Genomic DNA, 19,552 nt, shown 5'->3' with positions numbered 1-19,552 from the left:
ACAAGAAGAGCTAAAGTATGATGGTTATTCCTGCTACCAGGTGGTGCTGCCCTCTCTCCCCTGTACGCTGGCTGATGCTTTCATATGTGGAGTGCAACCATAAGCCTCTGGTGGTATGGACACACTCTTTGCAAGAAGTCTACGCAAATAACTTCTTACAAAGATGTTGCCAATGATAAGTTGTTTGTATGAGGCTTTGACCAATACAGGTTTGTATTTTTGGATTGAAGCTGCTGATGGCCAGTAATTTGTGCCAATATTCAATATTTTCAAATTTGACCATTTTCATGCCAAGAAATTCCCCAAAAATTCAAGTATTCGGTGTTTCCCGCGGAATTACTGTATATTCTTATCAGGGTGGAAAAGCATCTGAAACAGCATTAAGACCATAGGACACTAAAACTGCTCATTACAACATATGGTAGTAATAATACCATCAACAACAACAGCAATAATGCTAATAATAATAACACACATTGATGTATACTGAAATATATTTAATATATATTTTATAGTAATATGCATACTCATTTTTAAAGGGAAGCCAACTAAAAGCAGTTTCTCTTTTGAATGGCTATTTCTGTCATCCTGGGGTGTGAAAATCATCAGTAAACTGTAAGAATCGGAAGTCATGTGTACGCAGAGGGAAGCCTGTCTGATGATTTCCTTGACCACAGCAACCGCTTTTGTGGAGCGGAATCAAATGACTGTTCATCATACAAATAATGGTGGATGAAAGGTGGTACACATGAGTGATACTAAATAAAAAGGCCAGATTTTTAATATGGGTTGTCAATCCCTTTAATAAAAAGCCAATATCAGGCTGATATATTGGTTTAGTGTGTATCTCTTATTGTCAGAGTAAGTGTGCTCTGCTGTCCTCGTGGCTATGACTGTGACCGCACATACTGTATACCTGCTGTGTGAAGCAGGACCTGAGGTGACCTTTTACCCCCAGGCTGGCCTTGGCATCCATTCCAGCCATCCAGATCTCCAAATCAGAGGACCAAGCATATGGACTGGAAGTAACTCTAACAGAATATTACACACCAATTCACTATCAATTAAAAAAAATGTGAATTTGCAAGTGGTTGTTGATTAGGATTCATCCTCAGTGACTGTATTTAAGAGGCCTGTTGTGACCAAAGTTTCTGTTTCAGATCAATAGGTGTGTCACACCTGAAATGCAGTTTAACCTGATCCTGTACCTGTTCTGAAGGACACCGTTGTGTTCAACCAGTGTGCACGCGGATATCATGGGACTGTATGTCCTATGATGCACCGTGTTACACTTGGGATCACACAAAGCAAGACTGTAAGATTTCTTTTGATTCAACACCTTTTCCAACTTATAAAGACAATATCGCAAGACTTTCTACAGTATAAAACAGTCAATTTAATTTAACCTCCAATCCAATACATTTAATACAGAATTAAATCCCAATGCATGTAATTCAGGAGTTATCATTTTGTAATTTTGGAATGAGGAAACTGAGGGAACAAATCTACACAGTTGCACCAGCGGCTTCTCTAAAACTGTAAAGACTGTGGTCAGTTGGCCGGCTGACGCTGCACCTTCAGACGACCTTGTGTTGCAATTTGTTTTGATCTTGGTTTTGATTTTGTTTTAATTTTTTTTCCTTTTGTTTCAGAATTGTGCACATTACCATTCACAGTCCTCTTGTGTAGCCTATCTCACATAAAGGTTGTTTATGTGAGAAAACATGGAGGCTCTTATATGCGACCAAAAGCAAGGCTACAGTGTGAAAGATGAGCTGTGCCAACCTTATCTGTGCGTTAGAGCTGCAGTGCAGATGACCCCTCAGATGACCCCTCCTGCCAGAATATACAACCTACAATGACAGTATCACATGTCCAATGAGTTTCCCTGCCGACTGTTAAGTGTTTATATTTGAGCTGAGGGTGACTTTGTAAAAATGAATGACATCCATTTGTATTTTTAACTACCCAAAACATTAGTACACTTCTCTTAACTAAAAAAAAAATACTGTTTGTGTTCTCTATTCTTCAATTGGTTTTAAAAAATAACATCAGCACATCAGAATATTTTTTAAAGCATTCAGCCTAGTTATTACTTTGCAAGTTATCCATTCTTGGTGTGGTACCGTGGCACTTCTGAATGATGCTTTAAAAGAAGGTCTTGTGATCAAAACAACAATGTAAGTGAGAGACAGTGGGTGAGCGAGAAATAATGGTATCAAAGGTTAATGTCACCTAGTCAAGTCTTTCATGTTTTAACTGTGAGGTGAATGATTGCTATAGCGTATGTGTACAGCCTCACACAATAATTACCAAAATGCCTTTAAAAATCCAAGTATGGCCATGGGGCGTGGGTGTGAACTAGTTCCACAAACTTCACTGTCCTAAGTTGACGTTAAGCACTCATGTATACAAATGGGCATGAGACAAAGTTTTACTTCCTGATTATGTTGAGTGGGAGGGCTCAACCTGCCATATAAAGAGCAGAGCGTTGTATCAGAGTTACCCTGTGTGATGTGGAACATATGACAGGAAGCCATTGAGTCACTCCAAAACACCAACTGGATTCAAGGTACGTGACAAAATCAGATTTCTTATCAAATATTTTCCTATCATGTTGAGTCACCAGCGATATACAATGCTTTACAAATGCAATTCATATATTATTATGGGGTTGGATTATACAGGTTGGATTGAGAGGAAAAACAAGATTTCAGTGCAAGCTCAACTGAACATTCGAAACTGCAAGTTAACAGCAACACGTCCACAGAAGTGAAAGTAAAATTTTCAGATTTCATCTGGTTACCAAATCTGACTGCAGAACTGAAAAGAATGTGCAGCTATCTAGGGCATTGTTCTTTCTAACATAATACTTTCTGTGTCAGGTTTAGCTGGATCAAATGAGTGTTTTAATAACCAACTCTCTCCCTAGATGTCGAGGATCACTATGTGGCTGTTTGTGGGGGTGGTGGGGTGGGGTGTTGTGTCCTGCACCATCACATGTCCTGATGGGAGTCTCTGCTCTGATTCCTCTACCTGCTGTAAGACTCATGATGGCTACGCCTGCTGCAAGTACCCAAACGTGAGTCACAAAACTTATCCAACGTGATTTTGATCTGGAGTTGTGAAGATGCAGAAATAGGGAGGTCTTAGAGACAGGTGCCTATATTCCTCGTGGGCCCATGCGCCCTAACTCTGTGTGTGTGTGTGTGTGTGTCCCCAGGCAATGTGCTGTGCCGACTTGACCCACTGTTGCCCGTCAGGGTATCGTTGTAACCTGGCCACCCAGACGTGTGACAAGCGGGACCAGCCGTGGATGAACGTACCCATGCTGGATAAAGTGGCTGCGGAGGAACCGAGCGCTCCTGTCCTCCCCATCTCTCCCCTCCAGGAGGCGGACAGCAGCCTGGTCCCAGACCGAGCCCAGGAGACAGACAGCTCTGTGGTCTACTGTGACAACCTCCACTACTGTCCTGATGGCACTACTTGCTGCAGGCACCCACAAGGTGTCTGGTTCTGTTGCCCCTACACACTTGTGAGTTGACCTACATACTCCAGTGTGTTGAGACTTGTGACTCCATGCTGTAATTAACCCTATTATCTACTGTACTATTGTCATTGTTAGCTCAAAGCTAATTCAAAAATTACTGCAACATTGGTTACACTGAATATACAACAGAATCTCAAATATTCAAAGTACTATATTCAAATTGACAATTTTGGCCAACTAACTAAATGGAAAAAAAGATACAATGCAAATAATATTCTATTAATCTTTCTATTGCCATTGAAACAATTCAACTGCAAAACAGACCAGTCTTTTGTAATTATGTGCATCCATGTTTCATACTTTCATACTTTCATTACTTTTTGTGAATTGCTGCTCTATACTGATTGTTACCATGCTGTCTGTGCCTTGTAGGGCAGGTGTTGTCTGGATGGCTACCACTGCTGTCCACGTGGCTATGACTGTGACCTCACTTACACGCACTGTGTGAGGAGAGGCCTGCCGTATCCTTTCAGCCCGAGACAGGCTCTACCTTCAGTCCCTGCCTCCCACATCTCCACCCTGGAGGACAAAGGCAGAGTGCAGGAGGTAAGACATACAGGTCTGAGCTTATATGGCCATCTGCAGTAGCTATATACTATATGTACCTTTAAATCAAGTGGTAAGATCACTCCACTGTAGGTGCACTGGTTTTACTTGATCATTACATTTGTTAGAAGATATTATTTCATTCTCAAATTAGCTTACTAATACTTAAATAGAGACAAACATAGGGGAGTGAATCCTGGGTTTAAAATGTATTACCTTTTTATCATTTCTAAATATTGGAGCAAAATGAACCTGCATTTTGAGTTACACTGGGGTGGGATCTGACATCTATCTACCTATCTATCTATCTATGAAAGGTTTTACCTAATATTAACAAGTAGATAATAGCCGCAGAGTATGACACTCAGCTTGTATTTATTGTTTTGCAGACACCTATGACAGCTCTAACAGAGACCAGTGGCAGCGCCCCTGAGGCTGGAAACATTCGCTGTGATGCCAAGGTCTACTGCCCACCAGGGAAGACTTGCTGCAAGAGTCCCACAGGACAGTGGGGCTGCTGTCCCTACCCACTGGTAAGATCTGGAATATATAAGCCATTATGAAATACAGGAAATTATCAATGCAGTTTGAATCTGCATAAATCGTAAATTAGGTTGACAGTATATTTTGTATTGTATTTGACATTGTACTATAGATATGAATATAATAAGACAAGGATATCTTAAAGTAGAAAATTTGGTAAAGGTAATAAGAGAAAGATAGCCATATAGAGGGGTGTATGCACATAAACATTAGGCGACATTTAACCTTATTGTGTGTCCATACAACACATATTGGTGCAGAAAAGTGACTGCAGCAATGATAAACCAGGCAATGCTTTGTTCTAACACCAAGCTCTCTATTGGTTCTCAGGGCCAGTGTTGCTCAGATGGCCTGCACTGCTGTGAGTATGGCTATACCTGTGACCCATCCTCCATGGCCTGCAGGAATTTGTACTCTCAGATCCCGTCAGGAGAAAAGGAGCCCGCCAAACAAGACTGAGGACATCTTGTTAATATTTTTGCATCTTGACTGACTTGAATATCATGATCATCATCATTTTGATTCAGAATTGTTTTCTGTATTTCAAATAAAATCTAACAAAGCATCATGGTGTCCATGGAGAAAACTGCCAAAACCAACTAAAAATTAGAAGATACTTGCCTACAACCTTATTAGAGTGTCTCTCTTATCCAATGGGCATTCCATTTTAGATGGATGGTAGATATTTGGTTTCTCACAAGGCATAGGATATCCACCTATCCAGTCTGTGTTGCAGCATTAATAGCATTTCAACTGGCAGCAAGATATCTGCACTTCACTCCTCCACTTTCTCATTTACTCTCACTCATCTACATCTGACTTGCAGAATACTGGGCCTAGCAGTGCAGTGTTGTAGTCAAGGTTTATACAGCAAGGATGCTCACACATCTGAGCTGAAGGACACTTTTGGAAACAGCCAACAGACATGAGAATCAGCTGATGAAATTGTCTGTTTTCACTGTTGACATTAAAACATTTTCACAATCTTTTGTAGTGAAATAGCAAAATAGGGCATGTAACTTGAGGAGTGAGGGGGAAAAAATGATTTAATATAAGCATACCATCATGCTTTCTTTCCACTCTCATTAATGGTAATATAGGCCATTATATTCATTACTGCAAATATACAGTATATATACAGTATATCTGCCACTAAGATTCAGCTGAACTTGTGCTTTCTAAATTTTTATTTTTAACAAAAGGGAGCCATGGAAGAAATTTCTGTGCATCAACAATTGAACATTTATAAATCTCATATAGGAGTTTCAATGTATTTTAGGACGCCAAGGAAATATGTGGAAAGTGGGCCCACTTCTTCATCTAATAATTGGTGGTGGGGTAAAGGTGTAGGTTAGCTCCCCACCTCCTCAGCAGTCTATGCCCGCCTCATGAAGACACACATCATAGTGACTCATAGTACTTTCAGACTTTCACACAGCTGAGGTGAAAAGTCAGCCGGTTTCCTCCAGTCCAGAAGGTGGCAATAGAGTATTAATTTTGTAAACGAACTTTTTTTTAGGGTAAACACGCCGACCAACAGCTAGCTTCAAAATAAAAAGGTAAAATAAGGCACTTTTGCAAAGGTACTGGGGTGCACAGAACAATAAAATCATATCAAAATACCCAATCAAATAATTACATTAAACACTGAGTGAAACTCTAGCCCTAAAACGACATATTGGGCAGTGGGTACTTTGTATGACTTGCAACATGTCAATAAGGCTTTTATTTTGAAAGTTCTGATCGGACGTCCCGTTTTTTTCTGTTCCGTCAGGCTGGTAAATGTTGGTTCCCACGTATGTCGTTCCGGTCAGTGCAACAAAACAAACGGTTGTAGTACTGACGGTGCAAAGATGTATAAAATAGAAGAACTGAAAGTGTTCGTCAACGAGCGACTACACGTCGCTGCTGCTGAAATATTAGGTGTTATTGAAAAAACCATAACAAATTACGAAGAGCAGGCTTCCCGTTTGAAGCGAGAAAGTGACCGTCAACGTACACTTCTGAACATTGTCCTGAGACCCAAGTTACCACAGAGAGAAGGTTAGTCCATCGGTAAACGACTCTTCTGCACATGATGACAGCTGTATTAGTCGAGTCAGTCTTCGAAAACATCTCTGTCCCCTGCCGTTAACAGTTTATTTCCAAAGCTAGTTATTAGGCTTGAGTTTCCTCGAAGGTCTTTGGAGAATCTTCAGTTCCCACCTATCCTGTCCAACGTTAAATGCACACACACAACAAAATATAGCTAACGTTAGTAGTCGTTTTGCTATTTACTGGCATTACTGTACCAAATATCATTACCGTGTTTTCCTTTGTAAATGAATGAACCTCACCATGTTCTCAAATATCACTGTAGTCTAATTTACTTGATTTCGCAATCCAACAATGTAAGTATTCGTGGTGCTAATTTTTGTCATTTATGGTTTTAACCATATTCTAACCACGTCGTCAATGTAGTCACTGTTTTCCTGACAACAGCTACAATGAAATTCTTCAGTAGGTGTTTGTTGTAACATCAATGTAGTGACGACACCATAATGTTTTACTGTTTTGTAAAACAGAGTTTAGATGAGAAGGAAATAGTCACAGGCTATTAGGCTGCACAAGAATTACTGTTGTTAACATTTGGGAGACTAAAATTATATTCAAGGTTTGGAGTTGCATGATTTTCCAGTGTCTAAATTAATTATAAAAGTTAATGTTTTTGGAGAAGACCTTTATACATAAGACACAAGTTCAAATATGCATGGTGATCAAAGGCATATATTGATTACCTCATAATATCTGAAATACAAATCCTCATCCCCTAACACCTCAGAACAGTGGAAAAAAAGCACTCTAATCAAGTGATACCTGCCTCCCTGTTTGTGTGCAAATGAAATTAAAACTACATTTTGGCGCAGAGAAAACTGTAGCGTGCTACAAGCCAAACAGTATGTGTTTAGACTTTTATCTAACCGTAAAATGTCAAATAAACCATCTATTTCTCTCACTTCCTCTTGGCTTCTCATTGATATCATTCAGAATTTCTGTCTTTTGTCTGTTGGTGGCATCCTTCAACATTGCATAATATTCAAAATTCCTGCTATATTGTGGGTATAGGTTATATATTTCGCTTCACTGGAGAGTTTTTCTCTTGAGACTGAACAGGCCTTTTAGTGAAGGACAGACTGTACAGATCATGGTACTAAATCCATTCAGCTAGGTAACAGTTTTCTGGTGAATAGAAAAGGTCTAGACAGAATGACACATTCTTTCAATAATGTCTCAATGTAATGTAATCTCAATCTTTCTATCCTTTGGACAGCATATTGTGTGTGTGTGTGTGTAGGCTGTTCTTTTTGACTATGTGCTGCAAATCTCTGGTTGCCATACTGCTTATCATAGATTACAAAGAGCCCACCCTTGAATGGTAAATGTTAATACAGGTAGTTTTTCTTCTGTAGAAGATATAAATCATATTATGGATTGAAATTATTTGTAATTGTATTAAAATACATTTAAAGCAGAAATGCATGGCAAAACATTCTGGAGTACAACACATAGCAGCATAGTAGCATGACTGAAAAAGGCCAATTTTTATCGGTGTGAATCCAGGTATTCTGATAAGCTCCAAACATTGTCAGTATTGTCAAAAGTGGCTCTTTCTTCTCTCAGGCACCACGTTTTTTAACTCTCAATTCTTTGCAATTGCCACTGTGATTAGCACAGTTTTGAGCAATGCTACCACAGGGGGAAAATGGCTTAAATTTTGAATAAAGCCAAGGAGGGTCTGGAAGATGACGATTACATAACATTTGATTTATGACTGTTATATAATTTGAGTGAGGCAGAATCTCACAAATGCAGGAAAAAGGGTTGTTGCATCACTAAATGCTAAGGCTATGACATTACACCAATCTCCATCACTTCTATTATGCAGTTATCCTTATAATCAAGTATTTCTGTTGCTTATTCCTTTCTATCCTTCTTACCTGTTTTGTTCTTTGCTTCCCTCTGCAGCTGGTCCCACCATCACCACCAACACTAACCCCAACACCGCTGCTGCTGCCCCAGTTCCTTCAGGTTCAAGCCTTATCCGCAGGGCCAGTGGAAGCCCCTGCCATCCCAATGGTAAGGCTTTTGTCTCGGATTTGATCCCTCTTCTGTTTTTCCTCTAGGGCTAATTCCCTGACAGCTATATTGCTACCTCTGGTAAGTTAGCATTAACCACACTAGGTCAGATCCCCCATAGACATTACAACTAGGAGAGCTCTGCTTCAATACGAATCAAACCACATTGGCTGTCTTTGTTTAAAAATTTTGTAATTGTTTTGCAAAAAAGCACCATAGTTTAGAATGAGAGGTTCTCACAATTATTAAACATGCCATTTTCTGAAGTCACTAAATTCGACCTTTTTTTTTCAGAGTTGCAGTGTGTATTCACCTCACGTACAAACTTTCTGAAGTTTGCAGCTAATGGCAACTGTCCCTACTGCTTCAAGGGAACTGTGGCCACTGAGACGCATTTGATCAAAAAGCATTATTTATTTGCCATTCATTGTACTGAGAATGGCATTGGTAAGTTTCATTAGCATGCAAATCATCATGTGAACTGGGACTTGTAGGCGCTATTTGTGATTAAAATGCAGTAGCATAATAGTGTATTTTCAGCCACTTTCTCCTGTCTGATTTTACTATGGGAAGGTAATAATTAATGCTGTCGTTTGTTGCAATATAATTGTCTCGTACCATTTTGGATACTGTATTCTACTTTAAACAGCAGAACAACTTAAGCTCCCAGTCATGTGAAGTTTTTGCTACTATTTCAGGCTACTTTTTCCCTTTTCAGGAAAATTTATTGTACCATGTACATGCAAAGATAGGATCAAGGGCAGAAGTCATTGGCACTGCCCAAACTGCAGCAAGACAATTTATCGAAAAAGCAACTTTGAGGTGCACCTTTCTAAGCAACATGGTAGGTGTAACATCTTGGCACTCACATGACTTTGCTATTATTTGACCATTATTTTCCAATTTTTTAGGTCCTTTTTAATATATTTCATTATTCCTTGTTTTTTTTTTCAATTCTGCTTTTAGATGAATGCTATATACATATAAATTATTTACATTGATCATGAACTCGTTTGTCTTTTTCTTTATAGGTTATCTAATACAGCAGCAAAGCCAAGACACAGGTTAGTTTATGTCTTAACAAATCCATCCTTAGACTGGATTCTGGATTGAAAAGGATAAATAAATAGCTTTACATGGAATATAGCCTACAGTATATAACTTTATTTATAAAGCATGTCAGCAATCTCCTTTTTCTCCAACCCCAAATTTATTTGGCAGTTTCTCTATACCTGTCTACTCAGATACATAACTTTGCTCTTCCCTTTAGAATTCCATCAGCCCTCTGTGTGTGAGCAGGAGGCTCCCCATGAGCTGTGGTATAAGGAGGAGTTCAGCAGTATGGACCAGGAGGAGCAGCAGACCTCACCGCCGCTTCCCATTAAAGAAGAACAGGAAGAACTGTGGATTAACCAGGAGGAAAAGCGTTCTCCAGGTCTGGTGGAGGAGCATGTTTTCCAAGACTTCAATGTCACTGCAAACTGTCAATGAAACCCATGTGAAAAGTTGTCATGCAACCAGTTCTATATTTTCTCTATCCTCAGTGATGCATCCTGAGTGGCAGTACCCAGAGCACCTGCAGGTCAAAGACGAGCAGAAAGAGGCTTGTAACGGTCAGTTGGGAGAGCAGCTTCAAGGTCTGGAAGAGGACCATGCCGAAAACTCTATATTCACCATTGCCTGTGTGGAAAGTCTTATTCAAGATTCAATTCTGCAAAGGCATCTCAGCCACATGAACAGCTTGGAAAGCAGTGAGCGACTTCCTCTTCCTACCTCTTCAACTGAACCCATGGAAGCTCAGCCTGATAGAGGGGTGTGTCGAGTATGGGAGCCAGCCGCTGAATCTTGGCATCCTACTGAAGACTGTGCTGCAGCTGAGAATGGAAACAGCAGCAGGAATGAGGACTGGAAGACGAGCGGTGGACCTGGGTCAAGTTTAAAGACACTAAAATCAAAGAAGGCAAAGCCTGTGAAAAGACCTCGCTCCCACATCAGTATAAAAAGGAAGAAATCTGCGCAGTTGTCTGCCAGTCGACGTCCCACTGGTCCTCATTGTTGTAAAGCATGCGGAAAGGCTTTTCACTATATGTACACACTAAGGACACACGCTCAAACACACACAGTGGATAAATCCTGCATTTGTGGGGTGTGTGGAAAACATTTAGAGTCTACAGAGAGTTTAGTCCAACACCTACAAACTCACATAGAGAGGAACAAATGTCATATTTGTGGCAAATGCTTCTCTAGTAATTCTTTCCTGAAACTGCATAGGAGATTTCATAGCCCAAAGAATGTAGGCGTCATGTCATCGGGTCGTAAGAAGAGATTTTAATAACCACAGATGGGAGAAACCCTGCAGTTGTCATGAACGCTTCAAAGCCTGTTGTCAGTATTGAAACCTGGTCAACCACATCAGAATCCTTTCGGAAGAGAAACCAGTCCAGTGCAGTACTTATGGGAGGAATTACTCAGTCTAATAATATAAAAAGACATAAGACGACTACTGTGCCTGTATTGGGTAAGGCTGAAATTACACTGGGGGAACTATACAGGTGCAGTGCTTAAAAACATACATTCACTATGTTTTTAAGTAAACGTGAAGACTCATTAGAATCCATTAGTTAAGAGTTGTTCAGACAAACCGTTAAATAGCCAAACACTTAAATAGCCAAGTCTTGAAATCCATGCCGGCTGGTGCAATATGTAGAATTTGCATAGGCAGCTTCTAAGCTCTGCAGAGCAACCAATAAACAGCTGGCATGACATTTATAAACTGTGACTGTGTAAAACCAAATCTGTTCAATGTTGCAGTAAAAATAGGCCGACTCATATGCATCCGTTCTTATCATTACTCTAACTCAGGTTTATGACTAGGAGTTGCAAAGTGAAGCACATAGAAAAATATTATTTTCACTGGTGAGATGAATATGTGAGAAGCCTGTCTGAGCTGATTCTTTGTGAATACAATTTTTATTTTATCAGTACTGATAACAAACTTAAACCTGGTAAAATAAAACCAATACAAAATCTTTTTAGGCTATTAACATTCTACTACCTAATTATGTAATTAATGACCATGGCAGCTATCACTGTGTGCCACTGTGCTGCTTTTTTTTTTTTTTCTTCTTCTTTCTTCATTAGGTCCACAACAAATAGGCAAGTGGGCTGACCTCATGGGGGGAAAAAAGTTCTGGTGGTTAGGTATACTCTGCCCAAGTTAGCTTGTGACCTGTGAACATGTGGGAAGTAATTTTAGGCTATTGACTTACCCAAACTTCTTGTTTATTTGGATATTACAGTTGATAATTGCTGTCTATTAAGGCGCCCAGTATGCAGACTGCTGTTGTTAAATCATTAAAGATGGGATTGAAAAGAAATAAATTCATCATGCCGCCTCCAAAGTGTCCACCTGGTTTTCAGAAGAGGTTTCAGTGTTCCAGAATCAGTGTTTCCGAATTCCAGAACCAGGTTACAATGCTTCAGAACCAGGGTCCACTGTCCCAGAGTTCCAGAGCCAGGTTTCAGAGTTCTCAAACCAGGTTCCAGTGTTCCAGAACCAGGTTATAGTGTTTCAGAACCAGGTCTCACTGTCCCTGAGTTCCAGAACCAGGTTCCAATGTTCCTTAACCAGGTGCTGGTGTTCCAGAGTTCCAGAGCCAGTGTTTCAGAGTTCCAGAACCAGGTTCCAGTGTTCTAGAATCGGTGTTGAGAGTTCCAGAACCAGGTTATAGTGTTTCAGAAACAAGTTCCACTGTCCCAGAGTTCCAAAACCAGGTTCCAGTGTGCCAGACTTCCAGTGCCAGGTTCCAGTGTTCCAGAATGTGTGTTTTGTTGGGAGTGGTCCTGGTGGTCCTGCTGGAGCTGGAACGGAGCTCTGCACCAAGCCGCGACCTGCCAGAGAAGATACTGAAAGAGGAGCTGCACAAGGTGGCTACACACACACACACGCACACACAGTTCTATTCTAAAATGCTATATCTCTATTTTGGGGAATGGATGGATGGAACGGGGCCAATCCATAGTCCCTCCCTGGATTGCACTGTGGGGGACAAAGAATGTGTGACAAAAAACATACTGGTGATGTTACATGTATTGCTTTTGATTTTTACAGTTTAGATGAAATAATGTACTGTAGTTTATAGATGAGGCCTGCTGATCAGAGGTGTTATGTGAAGCCCGTCTGACTCTGTCTGAACTCTGGGAGTTCATGTTAGTTTGTTTGGCCAGTCGACCGCACAGAGGTCAACGACTTTTGTTTTGAGTAGTGGAAATAACAAAAATTAAATGATAGAAATGGATGTGATGAAAAAACGACAAATTCTGGTGATAAATGATCAAAATAGCTATTTTAACCAAATCGTCTTTGAACTTATCAAATCACTTGGTAATTTATCACTCAATTTTGTAATTCACAAGCATTTTCATCACATCTATTTTTATCATTTCATTTTTGTTACTTCCGCTCCTTATATCCTGTTTCCAGCTGGAATATTTAAATGATGTATTGTTTTCCCTTTTATTTAGGAGAACGTTTTTCAATGTCTTTGTCCCTGTAACATCTTCCTTTCTTTTATTTTATTTGTATTTTTTTCTGGTTTTTTTTTGTTTTTGTTTCAGTTTCTTCAGCTTATTTCCTGTCCTTTCCTTCTTTCCTTTTTTTTTTTCTTTTTTGTGTTTTGCTTTTGGTGTTGTGCTACCATATGATGTATTGTGTTTGCAGTTTTGGTATTCTATTTGCTATTTGCTGTTTTAGTACTGTACTAGTGCAGTGCAGAGTGCTGTTCGCTTTTTTATTCAAAGTTTATTAATATTGAACGTGTCGCGTGTCCGAATTGCACCAAATCCGACACTGCACTTCCTTGGGTCCCCAGCAATACACCCGCCAAATGTGAAGTCGATCGGACGAACGGTTCTCGAAATATATAGGCTACGACAGACAGACAGACAGACAGACAGACAGACAGACAGAGATTCCTTGCTTTATAGTATGATGATGATGATATCCTTTAATGTACCAAGGTATGTTTTCAGTATTGTAGGCTGTAGCCTATACTTTGCATTGTTATGTGGTCAAATTTGCTGTGCACTTTCAACACACCGAAACCCAATGGAAGCATCTCTGTTCTCTCTTCTTTGAACCGTTTCTTATATACAAATAAAGGAAAGCTGAGCTGCCCCCTCAAATTGTCAATCAGAGTTCAGTCACACACGGAGCAAACATACACTTTGGACTTTGAACAGACACAGCGGCCTGTCCGGGATTCAGGCCAATATAAGATGACCAGGTTCACACTGGCCACTTCCATCCTCTGGGTCCCACTGCCTGGAACCGAACAGGTCTGCGGTTCTAGAGTTCCAGGATGTGTGTTCTGTACAGAGCGGTTCTGCTGGCTCTGCTGGTGCTGGGCTCCAACGCAGAACTGGCAGCTGAAGAATGTGAAAATCTGACCACGACCCTTCAGCCAAGTGATCTGGACAAGGTTGGTCTGTCTTCAGGGTGCTGTGAACTCTGACTCCTGACCTCCTTTACTTTTGGTGGTGGTTTACTTTAGTTTTGGTGCCATGCTCATTCCTGCTTTAATTCCCGCTGCTCTGCTGCAGGTTACAATGCTGAAACTGCTCTTATTGTAACAGTGAATCACAATCAAAGTTTTAATTCTTGACATTGTTTTGGTGGAAAATCAAGGTTTTATATTTCAAATGTTCTCTAGTGGTGGCATCTTATTTTATCCCAGTACTGGTGAATGATAAAACAGTTTAAAGTATAGTTTATTGCCATGAATTTTAATTGTACTCAAGCAACATTTGCACAACCTTACTGTACTCCAATGTTTCCACTTTATGGCACTTTAAGCCTCAGAAATTATTCCCATGCTCTCATAATGCTTGTGACTGATTTCATGCATCTCATCCTGCATGAGTAACTTGCTGGATTCTACAGCAGCCATAGTACATGCCAAGATGCCTAAATGCTTATAATAGTAGAATGGTGAATATATATTTGTAGACTGATATGTGTAATCTTCTGTTAGACTGATATATCAGTTTGCTGATATTGGATTTTCAATAAAAATCTGTCAATTTTGCATAACGCTGATATGATGGAGGTGAGGATTTGATTTTACTTGTCGTCTGTAAAACCTGCAATGACAGAATGTAATTATCCTGAGTTTTAGTGGAGAGTTTTAGTGTCCCATGATGGTCTAAATGCTGTTTCACAGGCTTTTCCACTCTGACAGGAATAAACGTCTGGGGGAAACACTGAGTCCTTTTTTTTGGAAATTCTTTGGCATGAATATGGTCAAACTTGATAATTTTTGTAAACTTCAAAATATCAGGTATCAACAGCTTTTGTCGAACCCTGCTGTCTATATGTTGAGTGATATGTATAGTCCATATTGTGTCTTTAACTGTCCTCTTGCATTATATCTGAGGTCCTGTCCTGTTCTATATGTGGCAGTAGTGTACTACTATACTAGTTGTCAATAAGACTCTGCACCAGTGTCACCAAGACAAACTCCTGGACGCTTACTGAATCTGACTGCGATGTGTTTTCCCCCTGCAGATCTTTGGGAACTGGGTTCTGGTCGGGGCAGTTGCTACTTTTCCTTCTGGCAATGAACTGGTGATGAACGTCTCCAGCTCCCACGTTGAGCTGCAGCTCAACCCAGACAACAAAACCGTCATCTACAACGAGAGGAACATGTATCTGTGAGCAAGATTCTTCTGTTCAGTTCTTCATCATACTGACTGAGGAAGTGAATTATTTTCCAAATCGAAACAGCAAAGAGCCTTTGGCAGGAACGGGTTGTCATTCAAAGAACAAAAAACTGAGAATCAACATGCTATCTTGAGCAAATCAATTTAGTCTTTTAGATAGGTCTTAGAAAGCTTTATTAGAAGTCTTATAGATAGTCCTAGTAGCCTTGTAAGTAGGACTAGTAGCCTTGCAAATAGGTCAAGTAGCCTACTTGGATAAGTTTACTCTTGTACATAGGTTTAATAGACTTATAGATAGGTTTAGTAGACTTGTAGATAGGTTTAGTAGACTTGTAGATAGGTTTAGTAAACTTATAGATTGATTTAGAAGACTTATAGATAGGTTTAGTAGACTTGTAGATAGGTTTAGTAAACTTATAGATTGATTTAGAAGACTTATAGATAGGTTTAGTAGACCTGTAGATAGGTTTAGTAGTCTTATAGATTTGCCTGTAGGCACATGTATCTAACAGGTTTGTGTTGTTTTGCAGTGATAAGTCGTGTGTTACGTACTACAGCAACAACACTGTGGTGGATTCAGCCGGCTCCAGCCTCAGGCTGCTAATAGACTCCTTCTGTAAGTCCAGTCTGACACACTCACACACACACATTTAGATTTTGCTTGTGCATGTTGTTGTTGTGGTGGTGCTTTTTTCTGTAACTTTTATGTCTGTCATTGATTCTTCCTTGGCGAGGGCTCTCTCCACAAAAAGACAATTTTAGCCACTTTGAGACCACTTTTATTAAAATAAATATACTCAGTCTTTTTAACCAGTCTTCTACTGTCGGCCAGTGAGCAGCTCCACTGGATGCCTTGCTCAGTAGCCGTTGAGGGAAGATACAGCATTTCTCATTTTCTTAGCTGGTCCAGGGATTTGAGCTTGCAGCCTTCTCATTACAAGATCACTTCTCCAACCACCACCATCTTCTTCTCCTCCTCCTCCTTCCTCTTTTGCTTTAGTAGTAATAGCAGTAGGAAGAGTAGTAATAGTAATGGCAGTAGTAGAATTGGTGTTGTCGTCGTCATCATCATCATTATTCATTACTGTAATGTTGTTTGTAGTCAAGGAGAAGGACGGAGCAGTGAGTGTGTACAACGACTCCGGCAGAGTGGAATTCTATCAGACCTGTCCCGACTGCCTGCTCATGGTCTACAGTGGAGATTATGAAGGAACACCAGGCAGATACCTGCTCACCTACAGTCAGTACTAAGCACACACACACACACACACACACACACAAACTTTCTCTCTACACAACCTCCATCCATGCCCAGGTTGGTCTCATCAACATTCTGCCCATCAACCCTCTACTGTTTTGTAAAGGTCAGTGAAAATAATTGTCATCATCAATAAAGGACCAATTGTGCCACATTGTTGTAAACCTACAATATTCATACTTCTACATTCTCTAACTGGATTAACTGGTAGTGAATTAAATTATAGTGAAATAAAACTATTCCCAACCTTGCTTTGGACCCCCTGGAAATCCCTCAAGGATCCTCAGGTGTCCTCAGACCCCACTTTGGGAACCATGGCTCTGACCAATATTTTGTGACAAATGTTTTTTTTTTTTACATTAATAAAGCTTGTTTAACATGGCAATCCTCTCAGTATTTGAATTTTGTAGAAGTAATCTAAATCCTGAGTTGAGTGAGAATTGAAAGCAGCCTTCAGATCAGATCAGATTAGATTAGATCAGATTAGATTAGAAAAATCAGATGATTAGATGATGTCCTCAATGAGGCAATATAATGTGGGGCATCAAAAACAATTACACAATTACATTCAACAGTCAAGACAACCTGTCGACTCTCATTTTGGCAATCAGTCCACAATTCTTATGATACAGATTCTACTTAATAAGATACAGTGCCATTGTATAATATCAGTAAAGTGTCTATTTGTGTGTAATGTGTCTTTATTTTGCCTGTCTCTGTACCAGAGAGGGAGGGGAAGCATCAGGATGCTGAGGAGCTGAAAGTCGCTCTCGGCACCCATAAGAAACATGCAGAGTGTCTCAAATTTGCAGGCGATGGACACTTCAACTATGACGGTGTTGCAGGTCAGTCGTTTTTCCACCAATAGAGGCTTTTCACTTATGTCACAAATCTCCTAGCAACCATCATGGAGTAATACTGGAGAATTGTCTGTTTAGTTAATAATATCTAAATATACAACAACCAGGCTAGAAAAAGAGAGCTAGCTGAAAAAACGTGTTGTGGTGTGGAGGACACACAATCAGCTGTTCACAGAGCTGAGGACCTCCAATATGGACGCCAGAGAGGAGGACATCACCTGAAAACCTTCTATATTTGACCATGACAAGGTTGCCTGTCTCTATGTGCTATACTCCACTGTAGCCTACAGACACAAAGACACATTCATATCTGCAGCAGTAGTTTTAGGCTGGGGACACATGAGAAGACAAAATGTGTGTTTACAATCGGTTAGGATTTTAAAAGGCTGAGCGAAATCCATTTCCAAAAACATTTCCCATCAAATTTCCAAATGATTGATTTTAGCATATAGACTCATCTGTGTGTAGCATCTACCGTCTTCTTTTCCATTTTTATTCCATATTTCATTTATGAATGTTGTTGGGTAGAAACCTTGTATCTCCAAAATGTCAACTTTTTCAGGAACTTGTTTTTAGCTTGGTTTTAAAAAGGTTTTATCAGCCCAAGGGTTGTAGGATTTTTTCAACGCATAGAGGAGCATGGAATCATTCAAATAAAAGAAAAAAGAAAAATAAAACTTGGGGGTTCAAGGTTATCACCCAATAGTGATGATATGGATTTAGGCTGTATGTAATCAATCACCTTATTTTCCCTTTCCTCCTTCTCTTCTCCTCTCCTCCTCCTCCTCTCCTCTCCTCTCCTCTCCTCTCTTCTTTCCTCTCCTCTTCCTGCAGAGTTCTGTCCTAAGAAAAGCTTTATTTAACGATTTGTCCTCGCCTCGCGTCTCCTCCTCGACTCCTCGGTGAAAGGTCACGGGGGAAACGAGGAGAAGAAGCGAGAAATTGAGGCTGCAAGGACGGAGGAGAAGACGCCTTTTGGCCAAATGGAATGCGTCCCTGAGCAATCCTGAGGAAGGAGGTTGGGGAAAAAACTACATCCTGTATTCTGGACTGCAGAAATCACATGACCCCATTCATAAAATAAAATAAAATGAATACCAAACATTGAATATGTGTTTAATTTATGATTATGCTGCGTTCATGTCAAGTCAGATTTACCGTAAATACAAGCTGCCGACTGGGAAAAAAAAGTTAGGACATGTGGACACAATTAGGACATGTGGGATTTTATTTGTCACTTCCGATATCGGTGTCACAAGTTACGGAAGTGTGTCTACTCAAGAGCCAAATATGGCAAATGCATGGAAATCCAGAAATCAAAATGATCAGTATTATTCTCACTAATACGATCAATTCTACTTGTGAGAAGCGAGCAATATCTGTTGTAGTTTATGGTTATGTTTATGGTTGATAATAATAATAATAATAATGATAGAAACATATAATACCAATTCACAAATAATTTCAGAAACTTTTGTGGCCACAATCTGATGAGCCTGGAGACGTTGCATTTATAGGAGGCATGGTGTTTGTTTGCTGACGAAAGCTGGCACCACCGATCAGCCAATAGCAAATTGCAATTGCATTAGCAGGACTTCGATTAGAGGGCAGTCGCCATACATATTTATAATACAATGTGTAGGATACAAAAACTTTGCACTAAAATGTCAAGATTTGGATCTGAATCCATCAATAACACTACTAAACACAACACTACTATCAAATGCATCGGTTTTCAGCAGAAAAAAGGGTTTTGGGGGTTTAGTTACTCTTTAAGCATTTGTTCACTATTTGGAGAAAATGTATGTAGAGAGAAAGGCTACACTAGTGTTTCTATTGTTGGCAACTTCATAACAAAAAAGTCATGAACCCACAAGTGAGCCATTCACTTGCAGCTACTACTGTTATTTTTGCTTCTAGCTTCTAATTTAGATCAGGGGTTGGATGTTACATTAGTCA

At 39.9% G+C, this 19,552-nt stretch overlaps 2 protein-coding genes across 3 annotated transcripts; both read left to right on the top strand.

The window, feature by feature from the left end:
- The first annotated feature begins 2,497 nt into the window (after positions 1–2,497).
- LOC139642941 (progranulin-like) lies at positions 2,498–5,204 on the top strand. 2 transcript variants are annotated; one of them, XM_071518005.1, is made up of 7 exons: positions 2,512–2,572; positions 2,688–2,778; positions 2,933–3,082; positions 3,224–3,535; positions 3,923–4,096; positions 4,486–4,629; positions 4,970–5,204. In XM_071518005.1, exons 3-7 carry the CDS (start codon positions 2,933–2,935, stop codon positions 5,096–5,098), a joined length of 909 nt encoding a protein of 302 aa, XP_071374106.1. In that variant the 5' UTR covers positions 2,512–2,572; positions 2,688–2,778; the 3' UTR covers positions 5,099–5,204. The 2 variants fall into 2 exon arrangements, with proteins under 2 accessions (XP_071374107.1, XP_071374106.1); XM_071518006.1 differs by lacking the exon at positions 2,688–2,778 and having other exon boundaries at positions 2,498–2,572.
- Positions 5,205–14,115: 8,911 nt separating this feature from the next.
- On the top strand, positions 14,116–17,815 carry LOC139642935 (saxitoxin and tetrodotoxin-binding protein 1-like). Its single transcript, XM_071517994.1, has 6 exons — positions 14,116–14,235; positions 15,321–15,466; positions 16,006–16,091; positions 16,578–16,715; positions 17,459–17,578; positions 17,769–17,815. The coding sequence occupies exons 1-6, from the start codon at positions 14,116–14,118 to the stop codon at positions 17,813–17,815; spliced, it is 657 nt and encodes a 218-aa protein (XP_071374095.1).
- The last annotated feature ends 1,737 nt before the right edge of the window (positions 17,816–19,552 follow it).

The sequence above is a fragment of the Centroberyx affinis genome, unplaced genomic scaffold (genome assembly GCF_046629955.1).
Source record: "Centroberyx affinis isolate AG114_WGS23_722 - 3 ecotype Tasmania unplaced genomic scaffold, CSIRO-AGI_Caff_v1 ptg000548l_1, whole genome shotgun sequence".
NCBI classification, from domain to species: Eukaryota; Metazoa; Chordata; class Actinopteri; order Beryciformes; family Berycidae; genus Centroberyx; species Centroberyx affinis.
This window is presented reverse-complemented; position numbering and strand designations above follow the sequence as displayed.

What these genes read in the sequence shown, in the direction of transcription:
- LOC139642941 (XM_071518006.1), top strand. Translation starts at nt 2,933, where the DNA reads ATGTCGAGGATCACTATGTGGCTGTTTGTGGGGGTGGTGGGGTGGGGT. An exon ending in CCTGCTGCAAGTACCCAAAC is followed by an intron (nt 3,083 to 3,223) that starts GTGAGTCACAAA and finishes GTGTGTCCCCAG; the next exon opens with GCAATGTGCTGTGCCGACTT. An exon ending in GCTGCTGTCCCTACCCACTG is followed by an intron (nt 4,630 to 4,969) that starts GTAAGATCTGGA and finishes ATTGGTTCTCAG; the next exon opens with GGCCAGTGTTGCTCAGATGG.
- LOC139642935 (XM_071517994.1), top strand. Translation starts at nt 14,116, where the DNA reads ATGTGTGTTCTGTACAGAGCGGTTCTGCTGGCTCTGCTGGTGCTGGGC. An exon ending in CAGATACCTGCTCACCTACA is followed by an intron (nt 16,716 to 17,458) that starts GTCAGTACTAAG and finishes TCTCTGTACCAG; the next exon opens with AGAGGGAGGGGAAGCATCAG. An exon ending in CAACTATGACGGTGTTGCAG is followed by an intron (nt 17,579 to 17,768) that starts GTCAGTCGTTTT and finishes AGCTGTTCACAG; the next exon opens with AGCTGAGGACCTCCAATATG.